At 47.9% G+C, this 19,031-nt stretch overlaps 1 protein-coding gene across 1 annotated transcript; it reads left to right on the plus strand.

Moving 5' to 3' along the window:
- Positions 1-8,004: 8,004 nt before the first annotated feature.
- On the plus strand, positions 8,005-18,557 carry BPIFA3 (BPI fold containing family A member 3). The gene is made up of 7 exons (XM_045883859.1): positions 8,005-8,128; positions 13,386-13,536; positions 15,369-15,476; positions 16,102-16,251; positions 17,495-17,579; positions 17,963-18,026; positions 18,523-18,557. The coding sequence occupies exons 1-7, from the start codon at positions 8,005-8,007 to the stop codon at positions 18,555-18,557; spliced, it is 717 nt and encodes a 238-aa protein (XP_045739815.1).
- Positions 18,558-19,031: the final 474 nt, after the last annotated feature.

A 19,031-nucleotide genomic window follows, 5' to 3' on the forward strand; every position in this document is an offset into this window, starting at 1 on the left:
GAGAGACAAAAGGAAGCTGATACTTGTATCAGTCAGGATTAATGCAGAGGAGAGAAAGAGACAAAGAGAGGGATTACAAGGCATTGATTTACATGATTATGGGGGTTGGTTAAGCAAGATCAAAACCCATAGGTCAAGACATGAGGAAGGGAGACTCAAGCACGGAAGCTATCCACAGGAAATATTTCTTCTTTTTCTCCTCCTCCTTCTCCTCCCCCCTCCTCCTTGTTCCTCTTTTCTGTCTCTCTCTCCCCCTTTCTCCCTCTTCCCACAGTCTTGCTTTCTAGTCCTCCCAACTAATTGTATTAGTCCTACCTGGATTATCCAGGATAATCTCCCTTACATTAAGTCATCTCATTATGGGCTTTACATCTGAAAACTCCCTTCAGATCAACACCTAGGTTAGCATCTGATTAAATAATGGGATTGTAGCCTAGCCAAGTGGACACATTAGAAAAAAACCTCACAAGACTTATCCCATCCCCATTTAACAAGACTGTTCACTGTCCTTAAAGTCAACCCAGCCCCTGACACCTGGGATTCACTATTGCCCTTGAAAATGTTTTTCCCATTTCAAGATGTAGGGACCATCAGAATCTGCTTGCTTTTACTTGGCAGTGCTATCAGGACACCTTCATAGTTCTTCCCAGCACTACTGTGCTCTCTACAATAACATAATCTATAAAAATCTTGATCATATGGACATCACAGAACATCACATATGTCCAATACATTGGTAACATTATGCTGACTAAACTTGATGAGCAGGAATTAATAAGCATTTAAAGGCATTAGTAAAATATACATGAGGAAGAAGGTGAGATACAACCTCATACAAGCCCAGGTTCCCAGCACTTTGATGAAGTTTCTGCAAGTACAAAAAGGCACAAAGCTTCATAGGCCATTTTAATTTTTAAGGTAATGCATACCACAATTAAAAGTGTTATTCTGATGCATTTACTGAGTAACTCTTTTTTTTTTTTTTTTTAAGATTTTATTTATTCATTTGAGACACAGAGATACAGAGAGAGAGAGAAAGCATGAGCAGGGAGAGAGGCAGAGGCAGAGGGAGAAGCAGGCTCCTCGCTGAGCCAGGAGCCCGATGTGGGGCTCGATCTCAGGATCCTGGGATCATGACCTGAGCTGAAGGCAGACGCTCAACCATCTGAGCCACCCAGGCGCCCCTATTGAGTAACTCTTAAGGTACCGGTTTGAGTAGGAATCAGAGCAAGAATAGGCTCTCCAGCAAGCAGTGCAAGTTTCTCTATCACTTTGTCCTTATGACCTAGCCAGAACCAATTATACTTTCAGAGTATCTGTGGCAAATGAGGATGTTTATGGATGCTCTGGCAAACTCTAATAAGAGAAACACAGCACAGATGTGTAGGGCTTTGGAGAAAAGCCTTATCCTGGTCTGCAGATAACTGTTTTAATTTTGGAAAACAGCTCCTGTCTTGCTACTGAGTCCTCGTAGAGATGAATATCTAAGCATGGAACATCAAATAACCATGCAATCTGAGATGTCCTTCATGGACTACATATCAAGTTTCTTAATATGAGGTATTACACTGATTTTCAAATGCTAAACTAAACTTGATTTCTTGAGACAAACCTCCACTTAATCATGATGCATTTAAATCTGTATTGAAGTCACTAATACATTTTTGAGGATTTTTGTCTCTATGTTCATGATAAATATTGGTCTGTAGTATTGATCCTAGTCTGGATTTGGTATTAGGGGGAGGCTGGCTTCATAGAAGGACTAGATAAGTATTCTCTCCTCTTCAATTTTCTGGAATTGCTTGGGTATAATGTGGTGTTTGGTGATGAAGCAATCTAGGTCTAGAGTTTTCTGTGCACTAAGGTTTTTATCTACAGATTCAGTATCTTTAATAGATACAGGGCTTTTCAGGTTATCTATTTCTTCTTGAGAAGCTTTGGTAGTTTGTGTCTTTCAAGGAATTTGTTCCTTTTATCTAAGTGGTAGAATTAATTGGCATAAAGTCATTCATGATATTTCCTTATTATCCTTATGATATCTGTAAAGTCTGTAATGCTGTCACCCCTCTCATTCCTGATATTGGTCATTTGTATTTTCTTGCTTTTTCCGAATCTACCTGACTAGAGTTTTATCAATTGTATTAATCTAAAAGAACTGGCTGCTGACTTCATTGATTTTCTTTAATGTTTTTCAGTTTTTATTTCATTAATTTTTATTCTAACATTTATTACTTCCTTGTTTTGTTTTTATTTTTTTTAAGATTTTTTTTTTAAGATTTTATATATTTATTTGACAGAGAGAGACACAGTGAGAGAGGGAACACAAGCAGGGGGCGGGGAGAGGGAGAAGCAGGTTTCCTGCCAAGCAAGAAACCCGATGCAGGGCTCAATCCCAGGACCCTGGGATCATGACCTGAGCCGAAGGCAGACGCTTAACGACTGAGCCACCCAGGCATCCCTACAGATTTATTTATTTGTTGGAGAGCGAGAGAGAGAGACTGCACACACAAGCAGGGTAAGGGGCAGAGAGAAAGGGAGAGAGAATCTCAAGCAGACTCTGTGCTGAGCACAGAGCCCAACAGGGGACTTGATCCCAGGACCCTGAGATCAAGACCTGAGCCGAAACCAAGAGTCCGACAACCAACTGAGCCACCCAGGCGCCCCTGCTTGCTTTGTTTTTAGTTAACTTCTCTTGTTCAAGCTTCTTACAATGGATGCTGAGGTCTGATGTGCACTTTAAGGAGAAGGACTCAAGCACATTTCCTCCTCCCCACTGGCTGACATTTAAGGCAGGCGTGGCTCTGAATAGCTGGTCATTGTGAATGGCCTGCCTCCCTCATTTTCTCCTGAGAACATCTCCGCTAGGTAGGACCCTGGGCTTGATGCAGTCAGTTCCTGCCCCCTAGTGGTTCAGAGAGTTCATGGTTATGGCGAGACCTGCAGTCTTCACTCCCCCTGGTGGATCAACTCCAGCTCATTGAAAATCTTTTGATAGTTGCCGCATGTCCCCTGGAGTCTTTAGTGGCCTCTCTGGAATATGAGAGGAAATGCCATTGGACAACACAGGCTCACAGAGCCCAGGATGAAGGGCAAGGGCTGTGGGCGAATTTATCTAGAGACGAGACAGAGCCTACAGAGCCAGACAGCCTGGGTTTGAATCCTGGCTCCAGGCTTACCAGCTGCGTGTCCTTGGGCAAGTGACTCCATCTCAGGCTTTGCATCTGTGCGTCTCAGGCTTTGCATCTGTGAAGTTCAGCAATAAAAACACAACGCTCCAGGGCTATTGGATTAATGAAATTAATCTACAGTGAATGCTTAGAGCAGAGCCTGGCACAGAGTTGGGACTCAATACGAGCCCACTGGTGCTCTTCCTGCCTCTCCTTGCAATGCCTGTGGGGGCCGTGGGATCGTGTGGGGGAGCGGAGTGGGCTGTGGGAGGAGGAGGTAGATGGGGAATGAGCGACCGCTCCTCTGATCTCCCCTCTGTGGGTCTGGCTGCCTTGCTCCTGCCCCAGCCCCACCTGCCCCCAGCTGGTGGCTTCAGGGATTGTATTCAACTTCTCTGTGCCTCTGCAAAGGGAGGCCAATCATGACAGTACCTCCCTCACAGGGCCGTGTGGAAGATTAAAGAAGCGATTACAAGTAAAGCATTTAGACTGCCCTCTGAGCAGTCAGCTCTCAACGAATATTGTCTGGCACCATCTTCCTACTTCAGTTACATGGTTCTCGTGCACCACATGCAGCAGACTCACCCAGAAGCTTAGTCCCAGTCCCCACCTCCAGAGACAGACTCAATTGCTCAGGGGTGGCCCAGGACTCTGCATTTCTACAAGCCCCACTTGTCCTCCCAAAAGCACTGCAAGGTACCCAGAAACTCCAGCTTTTCCATTTTCCCTTCCCTGCTTCAGGCCACACCAGAACCCAGAACCTCATCATCCTTTGTCAAGCCCAATATTCCATTCAGAAGGCACCCCACTCCCCTCCTACCCCTCATCCCCTGTTCAAGGAAGTTTGTCTTTGGGTTAAAGTTCCAGTCTTTAGACTTCTATGATTGTTAAAAACATATATTTCTAAAAAAAAAAAAAAGGAAAAAATGAATGCCTGCGTGAATGATGAATTCCATTCCATAGAAGAGTGATTCTCAGTGAACTAAACCAGCCTCCCCCCCTACTGAATCAGGTGCAGGAATCTTCCACCACTCTGCTTCTACCCATTCTGCTGACCCCTGGAGTTTCAGGACCTCTCTGCCTTTGGCTGGGGACCTGGAGCTGCCTTAGAGCCCAAGGAGTTGCGGGGCGGGGGGTGGGGGGCGGATTGTAGGGTTGGCGGAGGGCGGGGCACCTCTGCCCGGCTATAGGAGGGTGCTCATGTACAAAGGCCTGCTTGGCCCTTGTGAACCCGGGGAAACTCCTGCCTCCTTGTCACGCCAGACACCCCCTCCCTGGAGGCATGGATGGGAGCCTGGGCACATGGGCACCAACTTCTGACCCAGTATATGCAGCCACACCCATCTTCCTTTGTTCCTCCAATCTGCTGAGCCTTTTCCCACCCCAGGGCCTTTGCCCCTGCCATTCTGTCTGCCAGACACACCCTCCCCCATCTACATTCAGTGTAGACTCCATCTCCTCCTGGACTCAGCTCAAATGTCACCTTCTTGAGAGACCTTCCCTACTCGTCGCCCAGTGGCCCCCCTCCTATTCTCAATCTCACCCAACTTCTTCCCTTTGATATGATTTGTAATTATTCCATGTATTGTTTATTTTGTCTGGTTCTGATTCTCTCACCAGACTAGAAGTTGCTGGAGAAGCAGGGTGTCTGTTATTGCCTAGAGCCAAGCACAGTGCCTGGCACATCGTAGGCCCACAGGAAGTAATGGTTGACGGGATAAATACTTTTTTTAAGATTTTATTTATTTATTTAATTGACAGAGAGAGAGAGACAGCGTGAGGGGGAACACAAGTAGGGAGAGTGGGAGAGGGAGAAGCAGGCCTCCAGCTGAGCAGGGAGCCCGATGCGGGGCTTGATCCCAGGACCCCAGGATCATGACCTGAGCCGAAGGCAGTCGCTTAACCAACTGAGCCACCCAGGCGCCCCTGGATAAATACATTTTTATCCAAGTCAAACTCCTTGAAAGTCAATTACCCAGGAGAGCAGAGGTTTTAATTGGTGTTGAAGGGCACACCTTAGGAGTATGATGGAAATCCTGCTACTATGAGCAACATTTTTTAAATAGGTACATTTTGTTTTTCTGAACAGACAAACCAAAGTTTTCATCACATTTTCAAAATGCCCCCCAAAAAGGTAAAGAAGTTTGTTCTAAAGAAAGTTCTTTGAAATAGTAAAGGTGATGGCTAATAGGTGAGGTTTGGGGCATCCAGCAGCTCCACCTTCCAAAGGAAACAACATCTTACCACTCAGGGGAGGGCCAGAGAGGCTGCTAGGGTGGCAGCTCATCCTCGTCCCGGCTGGGAGCTCTGCAGGCCGCTGGGTTCCTCTGGGTCCCCGCCCCCCCACATGCGTTATGAGGGTGGAATGAGATCACCTGTGGGGCAGGCTTAGCACAGTGAACGAGGCCCACCAAATAAATGTCAGCACCACCATCCTCGGAGGTAGCCGCTGGGGATTGGGGCGGGGTGGGAGGCGCTGGAGGGGAGGGAGAGAGCACACCAGCTAACCTTTCCCTTCAATGTCCACTCAAACTCCATCTCCTCAGGGAGGTCATTTCTCTGATAACCCTCTCCCCACTGCTCAGGTCTCCCCTCACTGGGCCCTCGCAGAGCACCTCCCGCCTCCCCTTCACAACCACACGTCACCATCCCGTGCTCACAGCAGGGATGGCTGAAGACTGGCAGTCTCCCCACGGGGACGGGGGCACCACAAGGACAAGGAACTGCAGGGCTCACCCCTGAGCAGTGCCTTCCTGCTCCCCTGTCCTGCACCAGGCTTGGAAAAGTCTACACCTTCCACCCGTCATCTCTATAGACTCGGTGGCCCTGAGAGCCACAGCCTGTGATGAGGCAGGGATAACAGCCCTCCCCACTCCCCAGTTCAGAACTCCAAAGAGCCAAGGACAACAGGTTTGTTCCTCCCAACAGTGCCCACTCTTCTCCAATTTTCTGCACAAAAAATAAAATCCCAACTGGTTACACAAGACCAGGAAGACTGGAAAAGTACATTTCGAGGTAATTGATATTCTACAAACATCCCCAAGGCGAGTGTGAACCCTGCGAGGACGTCAATTCCGGAAAGCCAACACCCTGAACTAATGCTTTCGTTATGATCTCTTACAAAACTGGATGTGAAGTGCCCAAAGATGGCCCCAGGGCTTCGTGAGCTCTGCAAAGGACCCTGCACATTCCCTACTGCCCGAGAGGAGAGCACAGGGAGTGAAGAGTGCCTTTTGTCTCAGAGCTCCCAGCAGCTGAACTGTGGGGCCCAGACCCCTGAGGCCTGTGTGGCTGCAGTGGGAAACTTTAGAGAATTTGGAGCAGAGGAGGGCCCTGGTCTGATTAACATCTTAAAGTGACCTTGCAGGGGACACCGGGGTGGCTCAGCGGGTTAAGCGTCTGATTCTTGGTTTTGGCTCAGGTCACGATCTCAGGATCGTGAGACCGAGCCCTCCACTGGGCTCTGCGCTCAGCAGGGAGTCGGCTTGAGATTGTCTTCCTTTCCTCTCCCTCTGCCCCTCCACCCACCTCAAATAAAAACATAAATCTTAAAAAAAAAAAAAATGACTGTACAGACTGTTGTGTACGAAAGAGATTGTAGGCGGACAAGGGAGAAAGGTAGGGACACCCCAGCATAATCCAGGCCGATGTGAGGGTGGCTGAGAAGGAGCTGCTGGACGTGGTCAGATTCTGGAAGTGCTGGCAGGATTTTCTGAGAGATGGGCTGTGGGCAATGAGGAAAGAAGAGTCAAGAGGAACTCCAAGGGCTGAGGCCAGAGCAACTGGATGGACTGTGGCACCATTTCTTGAGATGGTGAGGACAGGGGGATTTGAACTGAAGTTTCTCTGACCCCCAACTCCAGAGCAATGGAGTAAACCTAACGCTTTGGCTTCAAGGCTCTCTGTCTACGTCCTGTAAATCTTATCCATAAACCATCCATCCAACTGTTCATTCATTCATTCATTCATTCATTCATTCATATCATTTAACAAATATTTATTGCTAACTACCATGCAGTAAACCTGGGAGGCCCTGGACACATGAGGATTAATTCGACTCACACCCTGCCCTACAGAAACTTATAATTTGGTAGGCGGTTCAGAGATCAACTTTTCTCACTCATTCATGTATTCAGTCATTTAGTCACTCAACAAACATCCATTAACACTAATTTCTGGCAAGCAAGCATCATGGTGGGCACTGCAAATGATCTTGCCCTTAAGAAAGTCCTAGGGGCGCCTGGGTGCCTCAGTCGTTAAGCGTCTGCCTTTGGCTCAGGTCATGATCCCAGGGTCCTGGGATCGAGCCCCACATCGGGCTCCCTGCTCGGCGGGAAACCTGCTTCTCCCTCTCCCCCTGCTTGTGTTCCCTCTCTCGCTGTGTCTCTCTCTGTCAAATAAATAAATAAAATCTTAAAAAAGAAAAAGAAAAAAAGAAAGTCCTAGTCCAATTGGAAAGCCTGAAATTAGCCATCCTCATTCATTTACTGTAGGATCCCCAAGGATCCCCACCACCCAGCCTGTGCAGGGTCTAGGAGAGGACTGTTGCTGGATGACCCAACAGTGGGCTCTACTGGGCGTATCCAAGCAACACGGCCTCCCTCTGGGTCCCTGGCCCTCCCCCCAGGGTTCCACCTGCTGCCCTTACCATGTGAGCAAAGCCCAGCAGCAGCTGCCAGAGCCCATCACGACACCCCCCAACGGCATGCTCAGGGCTAACCCTGGTGTCGCCCTCCGACAGAAAACCATGAGTCCATCATTCAGGCAGCCACCCCCGTAACCACCCACCTGGGTACCATCTGACCTTTCTTGACACCCGCAGGTCCCAGAACCCAAGATGTGTCCAATCTGGAGGCTCCTGGTCCTCCTCAGCTTGCTGTCCGTGCCCTCAGCACTGCACAAGGAGCCCTGGCGTGGCCTGGCCAAGGCCCACGTGGACAGCAAACCAGCTCTGGCGAGAAGTAAGCTCAGCCCGTGCTCTGCCCACGGTCACAGGGTGGGTGGGGAAGGCATCATCCTGCCGGGTGACCTCGGGTCAGTCACTCCCTCTCTTCCTTTTTCTCTTAGACCTCAAGTACAGAAAACTGAGGTTGAGTTGATCACATGCCAGTTCATAGCACGTCATCATTACAGTGAATCATGGCAAGGCCCTCTTGTGGGTTTTTTTGTCGTTTTCCCCTTTACTGCTTATTCTCACTCCCACCCCCACTTCCTCAGCAGGCCCTGCGGTGTGTTTAACACATGTGTTTATATACCCTCATGTCCTGATATACAGTGTTTTGATTTGCGTAGATGATACTGCCATATGGATCTTGTTGGTTTTTACTGTTTTCATTGGACACTGTGCTGTTGACATCTGTTGCTTCAGGCTGGTACTGAGAAGTCCATGAGATTGGACTCACCACCGTTTGGCCATTTCCCTAGGGACGGACACCTGTGTCGTCTCTAAGTCCCCACTATTAGAAGCTACCCTGGGGCGCCTGGGTGGCTCAGTCGGTTAAGCGTCTGCCTTCGGCTCAGGTCATGATCCCAGGGTCCTGGGATCGAGCCCCGCATCGGGCTCTCTGCTCAGCGGGAAGCCTGCTTCTCCCTCTCCCACTCCCCCTACTTGTGTTCCCTCTCTCGCTGTGTCTCTCTCTGTCAAATAAATAAATAAAATCTTTAAAAAAAAAAAAAAAAAAAAGAAGCTACCCTGAGATGAACATCCTTGCATGTGGCCCTGTAAGGACAGGGAAGAATGTCTCTGGGATAGACCCAGAAGTGAACGGGGTCACTGGGCCTTAGGGTGGGTACAAATTCAATTTAACTAACGACTGCCAGATTGCTCTCTAGAAGGGCTGTGCTGGTCTATACCCGCTCCAGCGACAAACGAGCACACCTGTCTCCCCACACCTGTTTCCCAACACTGGAGAGGATCCATCTGCCTCAGTCTACTCCAGTGGCCACAGCAAGATACCACAGGCTGGGGGGCTCAAACAATAGACATTTCTTTTCTCACAGTTCTGGAGGCTGGAAGTTCAAAATCAAGACGCCCACAGGGTCGGTTTCTGACGAAACCCCTCTTCTCTCTTCCTTCTGGCTTGTGGGTCTCTGCCCTCTCCCTGTGTCCTCACATGGGCCTTCCTTCTGTGTGTGCACAGAGAGTACACCCTGCTATCTCTCTCTTTTCTTAGAAGGACACCAGTCTTTTTTTTTTTTTTAAAGATTTTATTTATTTTATTTGAGAGAGAGAATGAGATAGAGAGAGCATGAGAGTGGGGAGGGTCAGGGGGAGAAGCAGACTCTCTGCTGAGCAGGGAGCCCGATGCGGGACTCGATCCCGGGACTCCAGGATCATGACCTGAGCCGAAGGCAGTCGCCTAACCAACTGAGCCACCCAGGCGCCCCAGAAGGACACCAGTCTTATCGGATTAGGGCCCCAACCTTATGACCACATTTAACCCTCTTTACCTCCTTCAAGGCCCTGTCTCCAAATACAGTCCCACTGGAGACTAAAACCTCAATATATCAATTTGGGGGCAGAGGAGGTACACAATTCAGTATGTAGCACTATCTTTCTCCTTTTTGCCAGCCTGAAGTACATTTGAGTGATATCAGCTTGTCTCAGCTTGACTTCATCCGATCAGTGGGAAGCTTGGGCATCTCATCCCAGTTTTGTTAGCCATTTGACTTCTTTGAATTCCCTGTCCTTATCTCTTGTCCATGTTTCTCTTTGCCTACCAGGGGTTTTTTTATCCTCTCTGATTTGAGTGTTAATTTATTCTTTTTTTCTTTTTAAGATTTTTTATTTATTTACTTGACAGAGAGAGAGCACAAGCAGGGGAAGCGGCAGGCAGAGGGAGAGGGAGAAGCAGGCTCTCTGCTGAGCAGGGAGCCCAACGCGGGGCTCAATCTCAGGACCCTGGGATCATGACCTGAGCTGAACGTAGTTGCTTAACCAACTGAGCCACCCAGGCGCCCCTAGTGTTAACTTATTCTTGATGCTGGTCCTTCATCAGGTCTAACCAGTGCTAACATTTCTCCCAAACTGTCATCAACTTTGTTTGTAGGTCCTTCGCCGAACAGGAAGATTTTCAAACTCATCAAAATTTCATCCCATGGTTTGTGTCTGATGAGTCGTAAACCCTTGTCTCTACCCCAGGCATCTTCTACTTTGTTGTCCCTAATAGCTTTATCGTTTTACCCTTCACGTTCAGGATTTTAACCCATCTGGAGGCCACCTTTATGTTGCTTATGCATGTAAGTCACGGCCTCAGCTTCACTTCCGTCTGTGTAAGGAGTCTGTTTTCTCAACCCATCTATGAAAGATCAAGTTCCCAAGCACGTGGATTCCCTTTGGGGCTCTGTATTCTGTGTCTGTGTTTCTACACCACTATTTCTACACCAACAGCAGAAGATTTTAAATGCTACATCTTTGTAAAATGCGATTTTATCTGATTTTTCTTCTTGAATTTTATTTAGAATGTGCTGAGTTCTTTAAAAAAAAATCACTTGGAAATTTGATTTGGGTTTCACTGAATTTGTTAATTTAGAGAGAACTGACATTTTTGCAATATGAGGTTACCCATTAGAAACTTAGTGTATCTTTCAGTTTTTTCCAGATTTTTGAAATCTTTTTTTATCATGTTAAAGAAATCCCCATAGTCCTGGTTTTCTGAATTTTTCTTTTTTTTCTGAATTTTTCTTAATCATAAATCAGTACTGGCTTTTAACAAATGTTTTTCGGCATCTAAAAATTACTCCATTTTTTCCTCTAAACCGTTAATGTGATAAATTGTATTAGCAGATTTTTGTCTGTTGAACCCATCCCAGCATTTCTGGAATAAATATGATATTTTTGTAACTTACTAGAATGATATATCCATATTGCACTATCTTTATAATGATTAGAATGTATTTATAATGTATCATACTAAAATATATTTTATAATGTAATGTATTTTTATAATGTGCTATTGGCTGGCTAGTCAATTTGTTAGGTAATAATTTTATAGGACTTCAGCAGATTTTTCATACATGAAATTGACGTGGACCTTTCCTCCCCTGTACTGTTCCGGAAGCTTGGCAAGTTACACTAGCCTCATAAAATGAATTTGGCATCTTCTTCTTTTTTTATTTTCTTTCACAATTATCTCTTTATATAAAGTTTGGTAAAACTCTTCCCCAAAATCATATAGATCAAAAACTTTTGGGGAATGAAATCTTCAATTACTATTTCTATTTCTTAAATCTTTTAGATTATCAATGTTTCCCACTTCCCTCAACACAACTTGGCATTTTATGGTTTGCCACAAAGGTATCCATTCCATCTAGGTTATGAAATACATTCATGTGTATTCGGGGGCCCATGCATCCTCATGGTTACAATGAGTGCAGTTGGAATGCTATTTCATGGGGCTGCCCTGGAGATTCAAATGAGGAAAAGCATGTGCCAAGTGCTTTTTCAACTGTGAATATATTTATCACTATAACCACCTCTCATATCAGTTAGGGCACTTAGCTGCACAGAACAGAAAACCCAACTCAATATGGCCTAAATGATGAAAAAAAACGTTATTTCATATAACCAAAACTCATAGGCAGGACAAACTCCAGGTCTGATTCAATCAGCAACTCAAAGGTGCCATCCAGAGTTGGATTTTATCCTTTTTTTTTTTTAGCTCTGCTATCATCATAGTTTCATCCTCAGGCTGCTAGTTCCCAGTGTGGTAGGAAAATGGTGGCCAGTGACCAACAGAGTGACAGACTGGCTTGCTCCCTCCCAGGAGGAGACAAATAAAGAAACTTCCCCTCAAACATGAAACATAAGATCTTCCGTTTAGTCTGATAAGGCCAACTTGGGTCACATGCCCACTTCAAACCTGAAAGAGTCACTGGGCAATGATGGCTCAGATAATCAAAGGCCTCATCTGGACTAGGAATTGGAGAAGGAGGCTGAATCAAAACAGGGTTCAGATGGGAATGACAGGATGGATGGATGGGAGGATGGATACACAGATGAATAGATGGGTAGATATTTGGACAGATGGAAGATGGATGGGAGGGTGGATGGATGGATAGACAGATGGGTGGATACTGGACAGAGGATAGGTGGATGGATCAGTAGGTGAATGGGTAGATGGATGTATGGATGGATGGGTGGGTGGATAAATGGATATTGGACTGGCAACTACTAGTGTCTACTGCTCACAATTATCCAAGTGTTGTTATCATTAACCAAGAACTACTAAGAGTTCTAGGCATACCTATAGTATCACTCTATCTTTGAAACTATTTGGTCAGTGTATGTCTCTCTTACTAGACAGAAAACTGGTTTGTGTCTTTGGCCACAAGGCCTGATACCCAATAGATGCTCAATAATATTCTTTTTTGGATAAATGATATTTAACCAAATATCTTTGGATAACTTATCTCAATATTCCTCACAAGAATCCTGTGAGATGGGCATTATTATTGTTCCCATTATACAGATGAGAAAATCAAGACCCAGGAAGGTGGTAGCATTTCAACCCAGATCTAGGACTCCAGACACACTTTCTTATTGGCAGGCAACAGAAACATGGGATACTGAAAGGGGGTCTGGGAGCTGGAGGGAGGGGAGTGAGGAGGAACCATGGTTTCTGCTGCCCTGCAGTGTAGGTTCTGATCACAGGGAGGGTCAAGTCAGGGAAATAAATGTGTCTGTGGTATGCTCAGACATTCATCAGAGCTGGGTCCAATCCTAGCACCCAGACAGGCAGGATTTCAGCATGCCCAGCACTTGAAAATCCCTTTCCTTTTTGGAATTCATTCTTTTCTGCTGGTAGCTCCGCTTAGTCCTACAGCTTATTCTGGGTACAGTGTGGGAAAAATTATATTCATTCTCTTCTTAGTTGTTCTCTTCAAGCAACATTTATTGGGATGTACATGCTGTACGTTAGGTTCTGTGGTCCAGACTCAGAGACTGCACCGGGTGGGCTTTCCACTATTAGATCTAGTCTGAGCAGCTCTTGCCTGCCAGACCCTCTGCAGGGGTGTCGCCTCAGCCCTGCAAAGCACCATTTCCCAGATGAGGCATGCGGATTTCCGAGTAAAGAGTGGAGTTGGGGGCTGACAAGCACCCATCACTCAGCAAGAAGCGAATGCACCAGCCCACACACAACCTAGGCCTCTTGACTCCAAACCCCCTACCTCGTCCACGACATTGTGCAATGTCATTGGTCCCTTGTCCATTTCCAGTTATTGCCCAGGGCCTCATGAAGCACAACGCAGAGGGCCGAATCCAGAACCTCCGCCTCATGGACAGTCTGAATGCCTCAGGGCAGATGGCCCCAGGGATGGTGGGCTGGCTAATAAGCGGCATGAGCCTCCAGCATCAGCAAGAAAGCAGGTGAGCCCCTGAACCCCATCCCTGGCCCTGGGACTCTCTAGAAAGCTCTGGGTCAGAGGGCAGAGCTCAGGGCATGGAGGCTGTGAAGAGAGAAAGCAGGAAGATTGGAAGGAGGGGATAAAAGGCCCAATACAAAAATGAGTGAGGGCCCAATATGAGGGGTCATTTGGGGAGGCAGCATAACAGGGTAATGAAAGCAAAGCCAGGAATAAAGCTTCTGCATTTAAATCCTGGTTCGGCCACCAACCTTGCTGGAGCACTCCAGCCTCATCTATAACATGGGTACCAGAGCACAGCCTGGCTAAACGTCTGGGGTGCCAAAGGAACCCAGGACTAGAGTCGGACATTTGAATACCACTCTCTTGCCTGATAGCTGTGTGACTCTGGGTAAGGTGTCTGAGGTCTCTGAGCTTCAGCCTTAAGCCCTCATCAGTGAAATGGGCGGAATAATTGTCCCTGCCTCAGGGACTTGGGAGCTTTCTCTGTCGCACATAGTGGATGCATAGGCATTGGGTGCTCCGATTAACCCAGCAGAGCTGGCCCGGGGCTGCTCACCTACAGTCCCACTCCTTCCTCTGGAGGGCCGGGCCTCCTCAGCTCCCAGGCTCCCCACTGCTCCAGGTCAGCACCCTAGCTCCAGCCTGCCGCGCCCTTGAGCTCCCTTCTCTCTCATTCCTCCCCTAACTCTCGCCATTCTAATGAGCGCTGGTACTTGCCAGCAGGGTTTCCCTGGACGTGTGCAGCCACAATCACCTCCCTCCTTCCACTCCCTTAATAGTTGTTCAAGTATTCGTTGCGCACCTGCTGTGTACCAGGATCTGGGCTGGGTACTTGGAATACAGCTATGAACGGGACATATGGTCACTGCCTTTTTGGATCTTACATCCAAGTTAGTGAGTTAAGTCACAAAAGTAAATCACTAATTTCACGTAGAGGGATACGTTATAAAGACAACTTTAGCAAGGTAAGGGGTGAGAGTGAGGGCCTGATTGGGAAGAGCTTTCTAAAGAGATAATCCCTAGGAAGAATGAAGAGAAGGAAGCAAACTACGTGAAGGACATAGAAGGGCAGTAAGTGCAAAGGCCCTGAGGTAGGAAAGAGACTGGTGTGTCTGAGAAAGAGAAAAAGTCCTCCGTGGCTGGGTGAGCAAGGGTGTGGCTGTGGAGGCAGGTGAGGCCAGACCCTGCAGGTCTTAGGGGCCATGCTATGGAGTTCGGATTTTATTCCAAGAGCAGTGAGAAACCCAGGGAGAGTGTTAAGTAATAGGGCTGCCTATTGGCTGCCACATGGAGAATAGTTTGTAGGGAGGCCAAGTTCATGGCAAGGAGCCCAGAGAGAAACTAGAGCATCTCCAGGCAAGAAGTGAAAGTGACCTGGTCCAGGTGAAAGGGACAGAAGGAGTCGGAAGTTGCCAAATTCCGGGTATATTTTGTAAGCAGAGCCAGCATGATTCACTGATGGGTTGAATGTGAAGGTGAGGGATGGAGAGAAGGCCAAGGCTCCCGGGGCTTGGGCCTGGGCACCTGGGCAGGTTATGGGGCCCTGTGCTAGGAGGCAGTGGCTGGGTCTGAGAACAGCCCTAGTCAGGGTCTGCAGCTGGCTATGGGTTGAACACGTTCATTGTGCGGAGCTGTGAAGGGTCCTCTGGGACAACTTGCAGCCCCGGGCTCCTGCAGGTGGCTCTTGCCCTCTGAGCATCTTTAAAAGGATCTGACCCAAACCTAACTGCCAAGCCCTTTTCATAAACAGCATGCCAGTCTTTTTCGTCAGCCTGAGGCCTTGACGTCTGAGCTCCCTCACACTTGAATGGCCTCTACTCTTTCCTTCTGCAGCGCCAACATCACCAACATTCAGTTAGACTACGGTGGGATCCGGACGTCTTTCCATAAGGAGTGGTTCTCAGCAAACATCTTACTTGAATTTGACATTGACTTGAGACTGTAAGTCATACAGCAGCAGGGTCGGTGGGGTGCTGTTCCTCCTCAGTGGGAATCCGGGAGTTGGGGGGAGGGGAGAATTTGGCAACTTGGGGAACCTAGATCTTTCTGACTCCAACCTGGTTCAAATCCTGGTTTCTGAACTCACTTGCTGTGTGACCTTGGGCAGGTCACTTCACATCTGTGAGCCCCAGTTTCTTCAGTTGAAATGTGGGTGGCAATCCCTGGTCATTTGCTCATTTAAACCTATGTGAGTTCATTACACTGATTTTAAAAAGAGAGACAGAAACACTTTAATTATATCATCACCTTCCCTCCATCTGTTCAGACTATCCTTTACCATCAGCTGCCCCCAACAAAAGGGAGACCACAGCTAAATGGTACAGATTTTTTAAATAAGATGAACTCTCCACTTCTAAATATCGAAAGGCCCCTAAGCTGGTCTATCTAAAGGATTTTCAGAAGTCACTCTGCCTAATAGCATTTTCACCTTGGTCACTGGCTGGCTGCAGGAGTCAGCAGGCAGGGCTGGTTTGTTGAAAGAGTCACTCTTCCCTTTGTGTTGGCTGTTTCCACCTCCTTCTGTCTCCTGCCCTTTCCCTCCTCCTCCTCTCTCTCTCGTCCCCAGGCCTTTCAATAACAAGATTATAAAGACACACGCATGCATGAACCTCGCTGTGGAGTTCTGGCTGGAGAAAGACGAGTTTGGCCGGAGGCATCTGGTGATAGGCAGTTGCTCTGTGGAGCCAAGCAGCATCTACACGACAGTGCTAACCGAGTAAGGTCCCAGCAGCCCTTCCCTGGGCTGAGCCCCTTCCTGCCTAGCCTTAGCTGTGGCCACACATCTCCACCACTTCCTGGATGAGCCCAACACAGATCTCACCCTTTCCCCATGATCTACTTCTCTTCCTGAGTCGGCATCCCAGTGATAGCCCAGCCACCCTCCCAGGAGCCAGACTCTTCCTCTTCCCCCCGCCTTGCAGCCCACCTTCACTGGTTCCCATCAATGACCTACTGGCAGCCCCTGCTTGCCTCCTCTTTCTCCATCCCCACAGCTACTACCCTGGCTCCTAGACCTCTTCCTGGACCACTGCAGGAGCCAAGCTGGCTTTCTCAGACTCAGACCTCACCTCCTTCACTCCATTCTCCCCCTGCAGCAGAATTAACTTTCTAGCGCAGAAATGTGGTCATGTTCCCTAGCTCCTGCTCCAAACGCTCCAATGGTTCTCCAAAGCCCTCTGAATGAAGAGCAAACTCCTGGATGTCAGTCAGGACCCCACTTGTCCTCTCACCTGTCCCACTCTGTAGCTCTTCGCCCTCTTGTGCCGCTGAAGGACCTACCCCTCCATCAACACACCATGTATTTTCATGCCACCGTGCCTTTGCACATGCTGATCCTTTTGCCTGGAATGCCCTTCCCTTCTTCTCTAGAACTCCTCCTCATCACTCATTCATTCAACAAATATTGTTTGAGAACCTACTATGAGCCAGACATGGCACGCTTGATGCTAGGGATACAGTCGTGAACAAGACAGAAAAAAAAATTGAGCTATTTATAAGGTGCGCTTATTAATAGAGAATAATAGATTTATATACCAGCTGACCAAATCTATCAACTCAGCAGACTATGAGTCTCTTGAGGGTAAGATTTGGGTGTGATTTCTCCCTGTAATTCCAGAATGCTGAAAGCAGCTAGGTCTTCAGTGGCTATCCATTCATTTACTCATCAGATGTTCACTAAATGCCTAAATCATGCCAGGCATCATGGCTAGGACAGTGCAGGGGAAGGACTGAACTCTGGAGCTCTAATGACCTGGTTCTAATCTATTCAGCACTTACTGGCTGTGGGACCTAAGTCACATCACCTCTCTGAAGTTGCCCCTTCAACTACTGCCGACGGCAGTGCCTTTTATATAGTGCTGGCTGAGGATTAAATGACTTGTAAGGTGCCCTCAATGCCCAGCACCTGGCACTGGTACTGCATGGATTTATCTGTTCTGTACATCTACTTCTCTTTCTAGAGATATCTCACCAAAGATGAAACATTTTCTCCGTAACTTCAGGGGGAACCTGGCAAAAGTTATCCCACACCTAGTGGAAAGTCAGGTAAGTTTGAGAAAAATATTGTCCCCCAGGGTATCTTTTGAGTCTGAGGGTCAGGACATATATACTGGCAATTCAGAAAAGAGCTTCCAATCTTGGGCTTCAGGACCTGAAAAATTTCCATTAAAAATTTCAATTTTGTCATCTACTAGCTGTGTGTCCTTGGCAAGTGACTCAGCCTCCCTGTGCCTCAGTGTCCCCATCTGTAGCATGGGAATCACCACAACCCCTATCTCACAGAGTCATCATGAGGATTCCGGCAGACATGAAAGTGCTGTGCATGGCATCCTGTTCGCGCTCAATACAAGGGAGCCGCTCTTGCTATGACTCTAGTTTTCTCTTCCTTAGTCCCTGGCCTGACCCTTCTCTCTGTGCTGGTGGCCCAGGTGTGTCCTCTGATCGGTGAAATCCTCAGACAGCTGGACGTGAAACTGCTGAAGAGCCTCATGGGTGAGTGTCTGCATCCAGCCAGGGAGGAGGACTCAGGATTGGCAAATGGAAGCGGTGCCCCAGTGGAGCTCCCAGTGAGGCCTACTGAGGGGCGTCTGCATGTGCTCTGAGAACACTTAGAGGGGACCATATGATGATGACCATTCCTGTCCCCCGAGAGAGCTAGGACAGCAGAGGGCACCCCTACCAAGCAGGCTGTGCCCCGCGAAGTCACCCAAACCTCCAGATTACCAGATTACCACTCAGTCCTTTAGGGAGCACTGCCTCCGCCCCAAACCTGAGACCACCCACCATTTGCAGATAGATACAGTCCCCACCTTCACGGAGCTCACAGTCTAGTAAAAGGAAGAAGGATATAACTACTTATCATTTGGAAAGAATTTTAATGCAAGTGCCTCAGGCACTGGCCCTTGGCTGGCATGGATGGATGAGAGTCCCCTGCAGGGGCTGGACGGGCCGTCACCCTGGTGACTGATCCTGCCTCTTCTCCTTACAGAACAGGCTTCTGCTCATAAACTCAACCAACTATGAGTCCAGCCAACCCTCCGCGTACCAGACTTGAGCATCCTCCGGCTACCTACTGATCCAGAAGGAGATTTCACACCTTGGGACCTTAAGTCTTCCTTAGAGTAGGGTTTCCACTGCCCCCAAAAACCTTTACCATAGGCCCTGTGGAGTCTTTCCTGTTCCATAATAAACTCTAACTCTGAAGGGTACAGAGGCCCCCCTTCCTGGGCCCTGAGGTTAGGGTTCCAGAAGTCAGACTTGATGAAGGTCCATGCTAAGACTAAATATGCCTGGGTTTGCTCATCAGCCTAGAAATACCAGAGAAAACACTGTGTTTTCCTGTAATTTGCAGCCAGAAGCCCATCTCGAGATTTGCTCATCAATGCGGGGAAGGCCCTGTTGAGATTTCCCATTCCCTCATTCATTCGGCCCGTATTTGTTGAGTACCTACTATGTGCCAAGTGCTTTGCCAGGCTCCAAAGGAGTGCAGGGAAAGGA

The sequence above is a fragment of the Mirounga angustirostris genome, unplaced genomic scaffold, assembly GCF_029215605.1.
Source record: "Mirounga angustirostris isolate CCGP_5_RB_7025 unplaced genomic scaffold, mMirAng1.0.hap1 SCAF_10, whole genome shotgun sequence".
NCBI classification, from domain to species: domain Eukaryota; kingdom Metazoa; phylum Chordata; class Mammalia; order Carnivora; family Phocidae; genus Mirounga; species Mirounga angustirostris.